General features: G+C 53.7%; 2 protein-coding genes across 4 annotated transcripts in view; one reads left to right on the top strand and one right to left on the bottom strand.

Annotated features, from left to right (window-relative positions):
* Nucleotides 1–8360, top strand: part of Slc2a9 (solute carrier family 2 member 9) — a 173382-nt gene extending 165022 nt beyond the window's left edge. The window contains exon 13 of the mRNA XM_071614140.1: nt 7637–8360. Within this exon, the coding sequence (XP_071470241.1) occupies nt 7637–7678 (42 nt within the window). The 3' untranslated portion in view covers nt 7679–8360. The remainder of the gene's footprint in view (nt 1–7636) is intronic.
* On the bottom strand, nt 148–8433 carry Drd5 (dopamine receptor D5). Of its 3 annotated transcripts, none has more exons than XM_027939500.3 (4): nt 8359–8433; nt 5263–5576; nt 2581–2728; nt 148–2449 (listed from the first exon to the last, which is right to left on the bottom strand). In XM_027939500.3, the coding sequence occupies exon 4, from the start codon at nt 2441–2443 to the stop codon at nt 1007–1009; it is 1437 nt and encodes a 478-aa protein (XP_027795301.2). In that variant the 5' UTR covers nt 2444–2449; nt 2581–2728; nt 5263–5576; nt 8359–8433; the 3' UTR covers nt 148–1006. The 3 variants fall into 3 exon arrangements, with proteins under 3 accessions (XP_027795301.2, XP_027795295.2, XP_027795309.2); XM_027939494.3 differs by having other exon boundaries at nt 148–2445; XM_027939508.3 differs by having other exon boundaries at nt 148–2190.
* Between the last annotated feature and the right edge of the window lie 6017 nt (nt 8434–14450).

The following is a 14450-nucleotide window of genomic DNA, read 5'->3' as shown; positions in this document are numbered from 1 at the left end:
CCTCTTATTTACTATCGTCTGCAAGTAAACGTGTCTGTTTAACAGTGGGATTTCTTTTTCAAAGTGTATTGACTCACACCACTCAAAGCCCTTCAGAAAACAGTGTACCAAAAGCCACGTCTTTTTAAAACACACCCTAGATTAGAGATGGAGGAAAATAGTGCTGTTATCCCGGATGACCCCTTCAGTGAACTGACAGCCACCATCTAGGAATCAGGAGAAATGTCTTATGTTCTTTTCAATAGAAAATGCCAAGTGAGAAAAAAAAATCAGAGCCCCAGGCTTAAGAAGTCCACATATCTAATGCCGTAGCTATGAAACCAGCCTTCAATACATACTTGGAACGTGTTCATCTAACAAAAAGAAATCGGAAGCTCTTCAAGGTCCTTTGTCCTGTGTGTTCATTTAAGGTCAAAATAAATACACGCTTCTACACCCAGCAAACATTTTTGGTGCTTTTTAAGGGTGTACTCAAATCCCAATTCTGGGGGGGGGGGGCATGCCATGGCATCTCCAGGGGCAGTCCTGAAAACCAGCCTTGCCAAGCAGCAGGATTCACCCCACCGTACACATGCCTTGTGTTTATCAGACACCAGAAGCACTGAGGCCTCAGTAAAGACCCTGCAGGAGCATAGGATCAGAGAAGCAAGACGCAGACACCCCACTGCACCCCAGCATCACCACTCACACCCTGAACATGTGTTTAAAACTCAGCCAACCAAATAATCACTGAACAAGTTCTTTGTTTGAAAGGGGAAGGGAGAGTGTATCTTTAAAGGACCAGCTCCCCATTTTCTTCTAGGACCTCTGGTCCATCTGTGCTAGGCTGGATCTATTTGACCCAGATTATTCCCACTGCTTCTGCCAATGCTTTCAGATAAGAATCAATAGGGCAGAGCTTCTAAGCATGTGCACACAGAGACAGAACAGTGAAGAACCCAGCAGCGCTGAGAATGTGTACATGATGAGCAAGAGTGTATGCTCACAGAGGTCTGTGGGGCACTTCTTATGCAGTTTCAGGCAATCCATTTGGGGTGAAAGGTGTTATTTTGCCTAATGAAATCTCCCCCTCGCAGTCCAGATCACAGACAGATTCGGCAGCAGGATCACCATCTGGGGGCGTCTGAAAGGTCCCAGATAAGTGATCTAAAGGGCCCTCCTCCTCCTTCTCCTCGTTGTCCACCTGCCTGTCTCCGGGCGCCACCGCATTGGGAATCATATGGATATAGGGCCCTACAGTCTCCTTGTGGAAGACCGTGTCTTGGTTGTAGGAGATGAGCTCATTGCTGATGTTCACCGTCTCCACACGCGTGCGGGAGCAGAGGTGACTGCACCCCAGCAGCTGTGCAAACACCTTCCGGAAGTCAGCGTTGAAGGCATAGATAATAGGGTTGAGTGAGGAGTTGGCCCAGCCAAACCAGACAAAGACATCGAAGGTGGTCTCGCTGACACAGGGGAAGCCGGCCTGCTGGTCCCCGTTGCAAAAGGGAACCATGCAGTTGAGGATGAAGAAGGGCAGCCAGCAGCACACGAACACCCCCATGATCACAGACAGGGTCTTGAGGACCTTGGTCTCCTTCTTGATGGAAGCCCGCAAGTTGGTGTCGGGTTCTCCTGGGGCTCTGCTCCTGCAGCTCTGCGCATGCTCCGCGGCCCTCTCCAAGGAGGAGATCCTGCGGATCTGCACCTGCGCGATACGGTAGATACGCGTGTAGGTCACAATCATGATGGCCACAGGGATGTAGAAGCTGATGAGTGAGGAGGAGATGGCGTAGGTTCGGTTCAGGCTGGAGTCACAGTTCTCTGCCCTCGCATTGGGCTCCCCGGCTTCCTCCCAGGGCGTCCCATTGGCCAGGTTGGATGGAAGGTCCTCCTGGCCCCGGGAGCCCGACTTGTCTCTGTGCCAGTTGAACTGGACTGGAATGAAGGAGATGAGGATGGACAAGGTCCAAGCCAGACCCACCATGACTAAGGCCACGGTCTGGGTCATCTTGCGCTCATAGCGGAAGGGCCTAGAGATGGCCCAGTAGCGGTCCACACTGATGATGCACAAGTTCAGGATGGAGGCCGTAGAGCACATGATGTCAAAGGCCACCCAGACGTCGCAGAATGCCCCAAAAGGCCAGTAACCAGCCACCTCGGCGACTGCCTTCCAGGGCATGACCAGCAGTGCCACAAAGAGGTCGGACACTGCCAGAGACACGATGAAAACGTTGGTCATCTTGGCACGCAGGTGGCGACTGCGCACGATGGCGGCGCAGACCAGCACGTTGCCAAACAGGGTCCAGACAATGAGGAGTGTCAGGAGGCCGGCGGTGACCACCTGCAATGGTCCCAGGGGCGCGGCCCCAGCTGAGCCGCCCAAGGCGCCCCCCTGAACCAGTTGCTGCTGCAGCCTGAACCGAGCCCAGTACGCGGTGCCATTGCGCCCAGGAGGCAGCATGTCTGGCTTGGGGGCAGCGGCAAGCTAAGCGTGGTTACAACTTCAGCCCTGTGTCCCCCAGGAGGCCCCATCGGGCACCCCAAGGGGTGCCCCAGGACCCGCAGCCCAGAGACCCCTGAGCCCCGAGGAGCGCTCACCGTGCACTGCGCCGGGACCCGGAGCGGTGGACGCCTTGAGCCCTCCAGTCCCGGAGCTGGGGCAGCAAGCGTCTGGTGCCAGCGGGCGGCAAGGGCTGTTTCCAAGAGCCTACAGCGCGCCGGGTGGCGGTGGCAACAGCGGCCGTGTCTGGTTCGGAGCCGGGGAAGGGATGAGCGAGCCGCCACCGAGGGGCGGGGGCCGGGAGCCGCGGGCGCAGGGAGAGCGCAGGAGCTCTGCCGCCCGCCGTCCCGCGCCGCTCTGGGTCCCGCGCTCCCGCCCTTCGCCGCGCGCTCCTTTCCCCGCTCCCGCCCCACCTGGGCCCTAGCTTTCTAATTCTCTTCGCTCCGTCTGCCGGAGCCCAGGGGCAGCCCACACTGCGAGGTGCGCCAGTGCCAGACCCTCGCCGGAGCCAGGGAAGGTGCCTGGCCTGGCCCAGCCTGCGGTCCCAGCCCTGGCCAAGTTTGGGAAGCTGGGTGGGGGGATGGGGAAGCTTTGTAGGGTGAAGAAGGCCGCGTTGGATTTCTCACTGACCTGAGCCCCAAATCCAGACTTATTCCTGGCTGCACGACCTTGAGCGCCCCATCTAACTTCACCTGGCCTTGGTTTCTTCATCAGCAAACGTGAGAGAATTATTCCTACATCTCTGCACGTGTCAGGACCCAGGGACACCATCCAGGAAAAGGCACCAGTTCCTACAGCATCTCCTGGACCACCCTGCTCCTCCGAAATTGCTTCCCTGACCCCTTGAAGGGAGGCCCTTTCCCCACCACTTCCAACCTGTGAGTGATTTTTCCTTTAAAAAATGATTTTAACTGAACTCAGAAGAAAAGGGAGGGGAGGACCCTCCCCAAAGGCTGGAGCTGCCTCCTGAGGGCACTTTCACATTCTTTTCTTGTTTTAATCTTGGGAGGGATAGATTAAAAAAAAAAAAAATCTCAGCGTTTTTCAGGAAAGGAAACTGAGTCCTGGAAAGGTGTTTCAAAGTCTAAGCAGTTGGGGAAAGCAGGTGGAGGAAGAGTGAAGACAGACAGCAGACTTCGGAGCCCTCAGAGCACCTCCCAGAGGACAAGTCCCACTGGGAACCACTCCAGTCTGGCTGCTGGTGTGAGCTCAGCTGAGCTGCAGGGAGGGAGGTGGATGGGAGCAGCCTGCTCCTGGGACACACACCTGCAGCATGTGAGGTCTGCAAGCAGGACTGCAGCTTCTCATCCCCTCCCTCCCACCACACCTGCCGCTGCCCCCTCTGCCGCTGGACCAGCACCTGCAGGTGCCCCAGATTCTCAGCCTTGAACACCGCAGCCCCCCTCCCTCTCAGTGCTTCCTGCAGCTGGACACGGCAAGACAGCTGTCAGGGTGACTGAACTGAAACTGGAAAGCCATGCTTCCTCCGGTCTCTCCTCTCTAGCATTGCCGCCTGTGCAGGACTGGGACTTCTGTGCCCTGTATTACAGTGACACCATCTTAGCCTCCAGCCCTGATTCTCTGACCACCCACCACTGAACCACAGGTAGGGTGCTGTTTCTAAAACCTGGCTGTGACCGTGTCCCTGAGAGTCCCAGCCCCGGCCAGGCATGCAAGATCTTTCCAACATCTTGCCCATGCCTTTCCCACCACCCTTGCTTCTCTCCTGCCACTGCTCCACATGCAGCCTGCAGTGGAGACAGCACCAGCAGTAGAAGCAAAATTGATCACTCACTTGCACTTCCCCAAATGGGCTGGGTGGTTATTCCAGAACCTGAAATGACCTGCTTCCCCTCTGTCTTCCTGAACAACACTAACTTGTGGTGCAGGAGATGAACTGGGACTTTTGAGACAGGGGTTTGAAGTTTGGCTATTCATTCTTGCATTCAGCACATATTTATTGAGCACTTACTATATTTCAGATGCCATTTACACACTGGGTATATACAGAGAGAGGTATAGATATGACTTTCCTTTCCTCTAGAAGTTTGCAATCTGATGCTAAAGATAGATGTTAACCTAAGGATCATCCAAGGAAACATACAATTTCAACTGTGATGCCTGCTATGGAGCAAGTTTAAAGTGTTAAATAAGGGCACACTAGGAGGGGGCCAGCCAAGACAAGATGTTTGGTGAAAACCTCCCTGGAGTAGTTTCTCTTTGCATTTGCGTCACAGGTGAAGTAGGCAAAGAAGAAGACAGAGAAGGAAAGATATGGCAGGCAGGAAGAACAGGTACTTCCCAGCTTTGGGGTCCTGGGAACATGATGTGGTCTCTCCTGGCCTCAGTTTTCTCATCTGGAAATGGGGAATGGTGGTAGTTGAAGTGGTGAATGTGATGAGACTAACAGACCCTATCACAGGTGTTCTGAGCTTCCCTCCTTCCCTGCTCGACACCTGGGCCACACCTTGCCCCCGGCTGCTCTCCAGGGAGGATTCTCCCCTGGCTTTTGTGTGGACAAGTCCCAGAGTTGATGCTTTATTGGAGGCTAGAGGAGGAAAGAAGGGTCCCAGAAGGAAGAGACCCTGTGTATCTTCACAGTAGAGACAGTGAGGTGAGGAAAGGGTCAAAAAGTGGGACAGTGTTTTTCCAGGGAAGACTGTGAAAGAGGTGAGGCTATGGGAGCATGGGAGAGGTTGATAGGAGAGCAGGAGGGACCAGGAGCAGGAAGCCCCACTGCACCCACAGAAGCAAGCAAAGAGCTTGGGTTTGGAAATTACCTCTCGGTGCTGGACACGACACTGCTTGGAGACTGCCACAGGGATCGGGCTCTGCGTCCTCTGGGATTTATGGCAATCACCTCTTCTGGACCAAGCAGGAGTGCTGAGCAGGGGGCAGGGGCTGGCTCACGTGGCAGCTACGGTGACACTGTATCTGCATCTCACCACTCACTGCAGGGCTGCTGGCCCTCCAGGCACTTGCTCCTTGAATCAAGAAACTGTCTCCATGTCTTGGTTCTTTGCTCCAATACAGAGATTGGGTGCCTGACAAATCTTCACTGGTAGATGAGCAGAGGAGGGGAATCTGCCCAGTGCTGTGAAATCAATGGACAGAGGATTTAATCAGCCAAGAAAGGTACACACATGCTCCATACACAGTTCTAAATTTGCCTTCAGATGCTTCTGACCCTGGAAATCCATCCCCTCGTTCATGCAACAAGCCCCATTGATAGGGGGAGGGTACAGGATGACAAGTCGTGGCCAGGGTAGGTTTGCATAATGGTTACAGGAAAGTTCCAGCAGGAGATGATAAAGTACACCGAGCAAGGGCTTTCTCTTCCAAATTGCACAACATTACTGTTGGAGCTAGGAACTGAGCTGTGACTCACAACCCCTGTCTAGACCTTGAAGATACAGGAGAATCCTGTAATGGAGGGAATGGTGCAAGCAGAGGCTCAGAGGCATGAAGCTGCCTGGGGGTTAATACAAATTTCCAGAGCTGTGATCCAAAAGACCATGCTTCTCATCACTCTTGGAGACAGCATTTTCCCTCTGCTGCTGAGACTGTGCTAAAGTGAGCTCCAGAGTCATGGGGCCATGGTTTCCCATCAGGACTGGCTTCACCGTCTCACCGGGGCTCTTTCCCACGTTGTCTAAAGAGCCTGGCAGAGGTAAAGCAGATGGAAGCCAAGGCATCTCTCCAGCCAGCCTCAGGAGCCAGCCTCCTGGGCAGAATTCTAACCACCTAGAGGGTTAATAAGGCCCTCTTTATTTATCCCAGGCAGAGCCCGGATCTCAGGGGACACGGGTGGGAAATGGTCCTTCCACACATTGCTTTCTGCAAAATTGGACTAAGAGGATTTTTGTAGAACATTTTAGCACAAAGGCGGTTTTCCTACTCTGGTCAGCAAATAGTCTTCTGTCTGAACTCATTGATCTCCCTTTGTCTGAAGACATATTTTAAGTGGGATTTGCTTCCCTGAGACAAATGATAAAATCAGTAGGAAAATGCCCAGGATTTCGATGCTGCTGCTGCTGCTGCTGCTGCTGAGATCAAAAGACTCAACTCTGCTTTACAGCAGGAAAAGCTCCACTCCTTGGCTACAAGATGCCTCTGAGCCCCCAGACCCAGTCCTACCCATGCACCAGCTTCAAAGGATGGAAGCTGGGCAGAAATCTGCATTGCCTTGAGCCCAGACCCACTGTGGTGGTTCTAACACCCCCTCTTCAAATAACAAGGTCAGCCCCTGATCCTTCCTCTCCCCAACTCAGGAGCAACAAGGCTTCTGACAGTCAATATGTCTCTTCCAGAAGTTGGTTTATTCATGAGGTAGCACTGTGTGGACAGACGGGAGGGTAGGGTTCCAAGACAGTCCTGGATTCAAATCCTTCTCTGACATTTTAGCTGTGGAAACTTGACAGAGTTACTGAACTCTTAGAGCTTCAGTTGCCTGATCTGTAAAGCAGTATTGATACTGTTATTACACCATGCAGAGATAGAATGGAGAAATGAGAAGCTGCTCTTAAGAAATCCAAGTGTGGCCAGGCACAGTAGTGCACACCTGTAATCCCAGCAGCTCGGGAGCTGAGGCAGGAAGATCACAAGTTCAAAGTGATCAGCAACTTAGCAAGGCCCTAAACAACTCAGCAAGATTCTGTCTCTAAAATATAAAAAGGACTAGGGATGTGGCATAGTAGTTGAGTGCCCCTGAATTCAATCCCTGGTAACAAAAAAAAAAAAAAAAAAAGAAAAAGAAAGGGAAAGAAAGAGGGGGGGGGGGAGGGAGGGGGGAGGGAAAAGAAAAGAAATCCAAGTGGGTGTATTTGTTAGGTTTTGCTACAATGATGCTACCTAACAAACAGCCCCAGGATTTCAGCAGCCTAAAACAGCAAACAGCTATTTCTTGCTGACTACCACAGTGAGCTGGGAAGCTTTGCCTCAGCTGCAGATCAGGTTCTGTTGGCTCCAAGTCTCTCTCATTCCCAGGCCAGCGCCCCCTGGAGTTGCTCTTCTCCTGGCACAGAAGGGAGCCAATAGGGCCACCCAACCGCAATTCACTCAGAGCCTCTGGTCAGGCAGGGAGTGCGGGAACTCTGTTCCAGCCCTCAGACTTGTGGGTCACGTGAGTAAACAAGAGCTCTCCTCTGTCCACAGGGAAGCCAGGCAATGCAGCAGGGGAGCCGGGAAGAACTGTGAGCTGATGATAGGGCCACGTAGTCCCCAACCAAGAGAAGCCTTGATGTTCCATTACCCCGAGGTGGGTCCACAGCCACCCCTTCTGTCTGTCACCTCTGCCCCTCTCTAACTCAGATCCTCCCTGCTTTCTGCCTGCATGGCTGCCAGAGCTTCCAGCAGCTTCTGGGCAGTGCTGTCTTCCCGGGGCCCATCCAGCCAATGCTCTGCCCTTCGTGTTCCCAGGATTCATCCTGATCCACATTAATAATTATTAACCCAACCAACAGAACTAGACTCATTAACTCCAGATGCCTTATGTGGTCTTCACCACCTGGCCTCCACCTATGTGCCCCACCCACCTCTGGCCACCAGCCTTCCCGCCTCAGTAGAGCCCATCTCCACCACCCGGGGTCCCTGTCTTCCCCCAGCCCAGCTCTTCCGGGCCCTGCGCCTGCGCATGCTCTCTTCCCGGCCCTGCACCTGCGCATGCTCTCTTCCCGGCCCTGCGCCTGCGCATGCTCTCTTTCCTGTCTAAATGTCCTTCCCTCTCTTTTCTGGAGTCCCACTCACCTGTCAACTTGTACCAACGCACGGTCCTTCCCAGGACTCCAAGGAGGGGCCACTCCCTTTGTGCTCCCACCACCCACTCGCCCCAGGCCCACACTGCGGTGTGAATGTGCCCACGTGTGTCAGTGTCATACCCACGGTGACATGGTGAACAAAGGGAGAAACTGGAAGCTTATTCCTCAGGTCAGCACGAGGCAAGGACATGCTCTCACCACTTCTGTTCAACAGAGTACAAGAGTCGTCATCAGGAGCAGTTAGACAGGGAAAGAGAGCCACTTGGAAAGCAAGAAATAAATCCCTTTTACCTGCAGGTGACGTGGTCATACGAAGAAGACCCCAGGGAGTACACACACACACACACACACACATACACACAGAGAAAGTTAAATCTAATAACTGAATTCATAAAATTTCAGGATATAAAATCAACATATAAAGATCTTTGACATTTCTATATACAAATAACTACCTAGACAAAAAAGAGAAAACAAACCCATGTATGATAGCATAAAAAGCTGATTAATTAGGAATAAATTAACAAAGAGGTGAAAGGCCTACACATTGAAAACCATAAAACATTGATGAAAAAATTAACATACTAATGGATCAAAAGAATTAATATTGTTCAAGTGTCCATATGACCCAAAGCAACAGACTCCACATAATCCCTATTGAATTCCCAATGACATTCTTCATAGAAACAAAAAACAAAATTCTAAAGCTTCTAGACAATATCCCCACCACCTCCCACTCACACACAACACACACACACACACACACACACACACAGCCAAAGCAGTTCAGTTCTGAGGGGAAATCCAAGGAGGAAGCGTCCTGCCTCCTGGGTGTGAGCTGCATTACGATGGCTGGGGCGCAGCGCAGTGGTAGAGCATGCGCTTAGCAGGTGCAAGGCCCTGGGTTCAATTCCCGCCAACAAATGTGTGTATGAGAGAGTGAGTGTGTAAACAGCCCTTCCACAATGTCAAACCCATTCTGCCTCCAGGAGCTGGCTGGCCAACCCTAGCCTGGCACCTTCGCATGCCTCCTCTGCACCCTCTCCAGCCGAGGAGGTCCAGCGCACGTGGCTGAGACCATCAGGCAGACCTGGCACACAGGGGCAGCTGCTGCTGTCAGAAAGGCAGCGAGAGTCCCCTTCCTCCACCGGGGAGGAGGCCATTGACTGCTGGCCCACCCCTGGGGAGAACAGAGCCCCCTGCTGAGCTCCTGTGGGACCTGTCCTGCTGTCCCCTCCCTTCCAGGTCTGAGAGCAAGAGGAGGGGAGAAATTCAAGGTTCTGCTGGCCCCTCTTCACGGCCAGGCTTAAAGCGCCCTCTTGTGCCTTGAAGGCGATCAGAGGGTACACGCCTGCCAAGGCCTCCCGAGCTGAAGGAACGTGGCAGTCCTGAGTGCCACAGTGTCCCCAGCATCTTCTCCTGCCGTGAAGGCAGCCCACATGGTCATGCAACTGTTCAAGGCAGGTCCTGGGAGAGGAAGGCAAAGCTCCTCCCTCCCCTCCCCTCCTGGGGGCTAACCCTAACCCTAACCCCCCAGGTAAAGACAGAGGCAGAGGCCAGAACAGGACTGGGAAAGGGCCAAGGGGAAGTGCAGCAACAGGGGTTCTGTTGGGTACGTGGTTAGGACTTCACTGCAGAGGGAGAAAGAGCTGATCCTAGCAGGAGGCTGCCCATCCCAGAGGGGCACGTGCAAAGGTCCTGAGGAGCTGGGGAAACTTGCCTTCCATATGGAAGGCAGAGAAGGGAGCTGCCTGTGGCTGCAGCAGGGCACAGGGAGGGTGCAGGGGAAGGGGCTGCAGGGGATGGGGGGCCACATGATATGAAGCAGCAAAGGCCAGGTGCAGAAACGACTCACTGAGCCTGAGCAGGAGTTTGTACTGTCCTCTAAACGCAGTGGAGGACCGTTGAAGGAGTCTCACTAGGTGGTTTGATTTGATTTACATTTTTTGAACAATTAGCATTACTGTCCTGGCGGTCCCTGTGTTATTAATGTCACTAAAACAGCAAGCCACTTTTCAGATTAAAACACTGCACGGCCCCTTCTCCTTTCCCATCCCCCATCCTTCCCTTAGGATGTGCTCTTAGGGGGAGCTGATAGCCCTTTCATTCCCCAGGGGACCCGGCAGAAGGGCGCCCCCCATCCGCAGCTGCCCCAGCCTCCTCCCTGACTCACTTCCACCCGTGCAGCCGATCACACCCCCTGGAACCTCCTGCAATCCCTGGAGCCTTCCAACGCCTCTTGACAGGGACAAGGAGCCCACAGGGAGTGACAAGCCTGTCCCCTAGAGGGAACATCCATGGGGACCATCCAAGCTGCCCTTGGCTTCATAAGAGACCTCGGAATCCCCACCCCCATCCTTCATCTGGCAGTGGTGACAGGCATCTGTGATACATGCCACGGGGGTCCTAGAGAGCGCGTGCAAGGGGGCCTCTTGCGCCCGCCCCTCATCTGTGACTCCCAAGGCTAGGGCCTACCCAGGCCCACCCAGGCCCACCCACCAGCTCCTGGACTCTGGTTTGCGCTCCAAGGTCGTGAGGCAGCGCGGCGGGAAGAGCACCGGCGCCCCCTGCTGCCCACGCCCTCCACAGCAAGGCTCCGGTCCCTGCGGGAGAACGCGCTTGGCAACTTTAAGCCGAGTGTAGTATTTTCTAACTGGGGACAGTGGTATCTTGGGTCAGCTGATTTTCCTGAACACCTACACCCAAGAAACAGTTCCGAGGGGAGAGGGGGTGGTTAACTGTGCTGGCTTTGTTTCTAAGATGATAAGGTTGATTGAAAGGTAAAGGGCCGGGCGCCTGACCATACCTGTGACCTCAGTGACTCAGAAGGTCGGGGCAGGAGGATCCCAAGTTCAAGGCCAGCCTGGGCAAATTAGCAGGAACCTCAAAAATTTAGTGAGACCCTGTCTCAAAAATAAAGTAAAATAAATTTTTAAAGGACTGGGAATGTAGTTTGGTGGTAAATGACCCAAGTTCAATCCCCAGTGCCACAGAGGAGGTTGGGGAGGGACAGAGTGAAGAAAAGGCAGTGGAGTTTTAAAATCTGGCAGAAGCGTCCATTGCTGCAACTTACTAGCTATGTGGGCGTGGCCCAAAGTTCCCCTGTGTCCTGCCTGGGTGGCCATGTCTACCTGACCAGGTCACTCAGCCAACTCAGCTGGGACTCATAGACATAGACAGCCATAGCTGTGGACATCAGAAGAGCTTTGAAGTGGGGAAGGTTGTGTAACCGAAGACAGCAGCTAGCACTGCTCCAACTGGATCCTCTACCGTCTGGGTGGCCAGACACAGGAGTCCCAATGCCCACGTGAGCGGCTGGGAGGTTTGGCTCAGCAATTTGGAGCCATCTTGTGGCAGGGATGCCTTTCCTCGTGCACACCAGCTACCACAAGAGCCAGCTGACCCCTGGATGCCCATCTGCACAGTCCCGCCCCTCCACTCCGTGGCTCCAAGAGCCCCACACCAGGAACACGAGTCCAAATCCTGGTTTTGGAGCTCAGGCACACGTTGAAGCTGCCAGATGTACCAGCTCCCTCTGCCTCTGCATAAGGCCACAACAGAAGGTGTCCGTCAGCTCGGGCTGCTATGACAAAATGCCAGGAACTCAGCAGCCTGTCAACAGTGGACATTATTTCTGGCAGTTGTGGGGGCTGGAATCTGAGATCAGGGTGTGAGCACACGTGGGTTCTGTTGTGGGCCCTTCCCGTCGCAGATGGCAGAAGACAGCTACTGACTCTGGCTCTTCTTACCAGGGCACTAATCCCGTTCAAGAGGACCCCACCATGGTGACCTCCTACCTCCCAGGTCCAAACAACATCACACTGGGATTAGGAGGGGTTCAACCTACAGATCTGAGGGACGCTCAAGCAGTAAGAGAGGATAATTTGTGTGCCCTTAGTGAGAACTATGGGGACAGAACCAATGTCAAGTTCCCCGTGAGAATCTTTCCTGCGGAGCCAGGCAGCTGCCGCAGTCTGGCTGGGCACCATTCAGGAGCCACTTGTCAAAAGAAACGAACTTTATTTTTAGAACCACACAAGCCAAACAAAACAGCTCCTCAGGAAAACCCCTCAGAGCCCAACTGCCACCACCGGCTTCCCCCAAGCCTCTCCACCTCCCCGACTCCTCCTGCTCTTGAGGCCATTTGGCTGGGTCCAGTGGGTGGAGCCAAAAAAAAGTCCCCCAATGAGCAGCTCCGTAGTCTGAAAGGGCGGGGAAACAGCCCAATGAGCATCACGCAGAGGAGCCAATCAGCTAGAAGTTGCTGGGGCGCTGTGAGCCAATCATCAGCTGGCAGCTGGAAGTTTGCTGGGGCCCCTTTGGCTGTGGCTGTCAACAGGCAGCTGCTCTTAACAGCTAAGCACTGAGCTACTCAGGAATCTGCCCGCCTAGGAGCCCAGACGATGCTGGCTTGGACGCCCACTGTTCAGCCATGATGGGTGGACACTGGAAGTGACCTTCTCTGATGGCTCTAAGTTCATCTCCCTTACAGTGACTCTTTTTTCTTTCTTTCAAATTTTTTTTTTTTACAAAATGTCTCCTGCATATGAAAATGTACCAGGGAAAACCCAACGGACGCCTCCTTCATGTAGTCTCGGTGCTTAAGACAGAAGGCGCTGCAGACACAGCCCGGGCTCCGCCCTTGGTCTCCATCCAGCCTGCCCTCCCGCTCTGCTGAGCCTGGAGCCCACTCCTTCCTCACGTGGGGCTAAATTTGACTCCCTGTGGATGTCACTCCAACACCGGGGAGTGTTTTGCTGTAGACCTTGTCCGTTGACATTGTTTGGGGGATTGTCCACGTGGACACATGGAGTTCTGGCCTGTTTGTTTTCACTCCTGTGAAATAAATATTCCCCCTAGGAGCAGCCCCTACTGGGTCCAGACGTCGGGCTGTTCCCCAGGCAGGAGCAGCGCAGCCGTGAGCTGCCCACACACCTGCGGGGGCCTCTGGAGCGTGCGCTGGGGAACAGGGTTCCAGCCTTCAGGATAGCGCTCTCCAGCCTGCCCGGGCCGCCCACTGCTCTCCCGTCTTCTACCAGCTTTCTCTCTGGCCGTCCCTCACATTGCTACAGTTTGGTTGTAGTTGTCCCCAAGGGTACATTGTCTCAGAAGCCTGGTCCCCAGTATGCCAGTGTCAAGAGGTGGTGGAACCTCCAAGAGGTGAAGCCCAGTGGGAGCAAGTAGGTCACTGGTCATGTTGACATTTGCCGTTAGCATGGTTCCTGGGGGACCCTAAGTTAGTTCTCATGAGGGGGTTGTTATGAGAGGGAGACCCTGGCCGCTCCTTCCCTATAGCTTCCTATCTAGCCACATGATCTCACCTGCACATGTTTCTGCCATGGTACCATCTGCCACGGGACTTTCAGCAGATCTAAACAAAGACAGACTCCAAACTGTCAAAGACTGGTTTTTCAGCCTCCCAAACTGTGAGCTAAGCAAACCTTTTTTCTTCATAAACACTCTGACTCTGGTATTTTGTCATAGTAACAGAAAAGACTAACACATGCATCCTGCCACCTTTGATAATCTGATGTGTAGGAAGTAGTATTAGTTATTGTGGTCATTTGTCTCCCCTTATTATAACCCTGAGATCCTAACACTTGTGTCCTACACACTCTGGCTCCTCTCCTGCACGTTGCCTTGGTGTGAAACAATCCATTTTCCCTGATGCCTAAGCCAAAGTCAGGAACTTGTTGACTTGTGGGTGAAGCTGATGACTGAGGCCTCACCCCTCTGTCTGCTTGGACTAAGAGGCTCCGGTTTAGGTCCACCCTCAGAAGCTCAGAGCCCAACCAGGCTGTGCAGACTTGCCAAGCTCCGACAGGGCCGTGCGACCAGCCTGACACTGCCACAGCCCGATTCAGTTGTTCCCGGCACCTCTCCCTTCATCACCGTGGCAAAGCCCCCAAACTAGAGGCTGAGGCCCCAGGGTGCTGAGAGCCCCGAGAACATTCATGCCAGCAAAGACAGAGACCAGAGTTCTCCTGCACTGCCTGAGTCAGGGTCAGTCCCAGCGTTTTGTCCCTGTGGCCAAAGACTGCTAAGAGCTCGCCATGGGGCCACTCGTAATAGCAACCCAAAGAAAAGAGGGAAGCCACCTGAGTGTCCTCCCGCACCACCAGCTGAATGAAGAAACGTTCGCTCCTCCAAGAACGCACTTGAGAGCCACCCAAAACCATGGGGCAGAAGAACACCCAGGTCAAGGGAGCCTC

The sequence above is a fragment of the Marmota flaviventris genome, chromosome 7, assembly GCF_047511675.1.
Source record: "Marmota flaviventris isolate mMarFla1 chromosome 7, mMarFla1.hap1, whole genome shotgun sequence".
Taxonomy (NCBI): domain Eukaryota; kingdom Metazoa; phylum Chordata; class Mammalia; order Rodentia; family Sciuridae; genus Marmota; species Marmota flaviventris.
The sequence above is the reverse complement of the archived record's forward strand: the minus strand, read 5'-3'. Positions and strand labels throughout refer to the sequence as shown.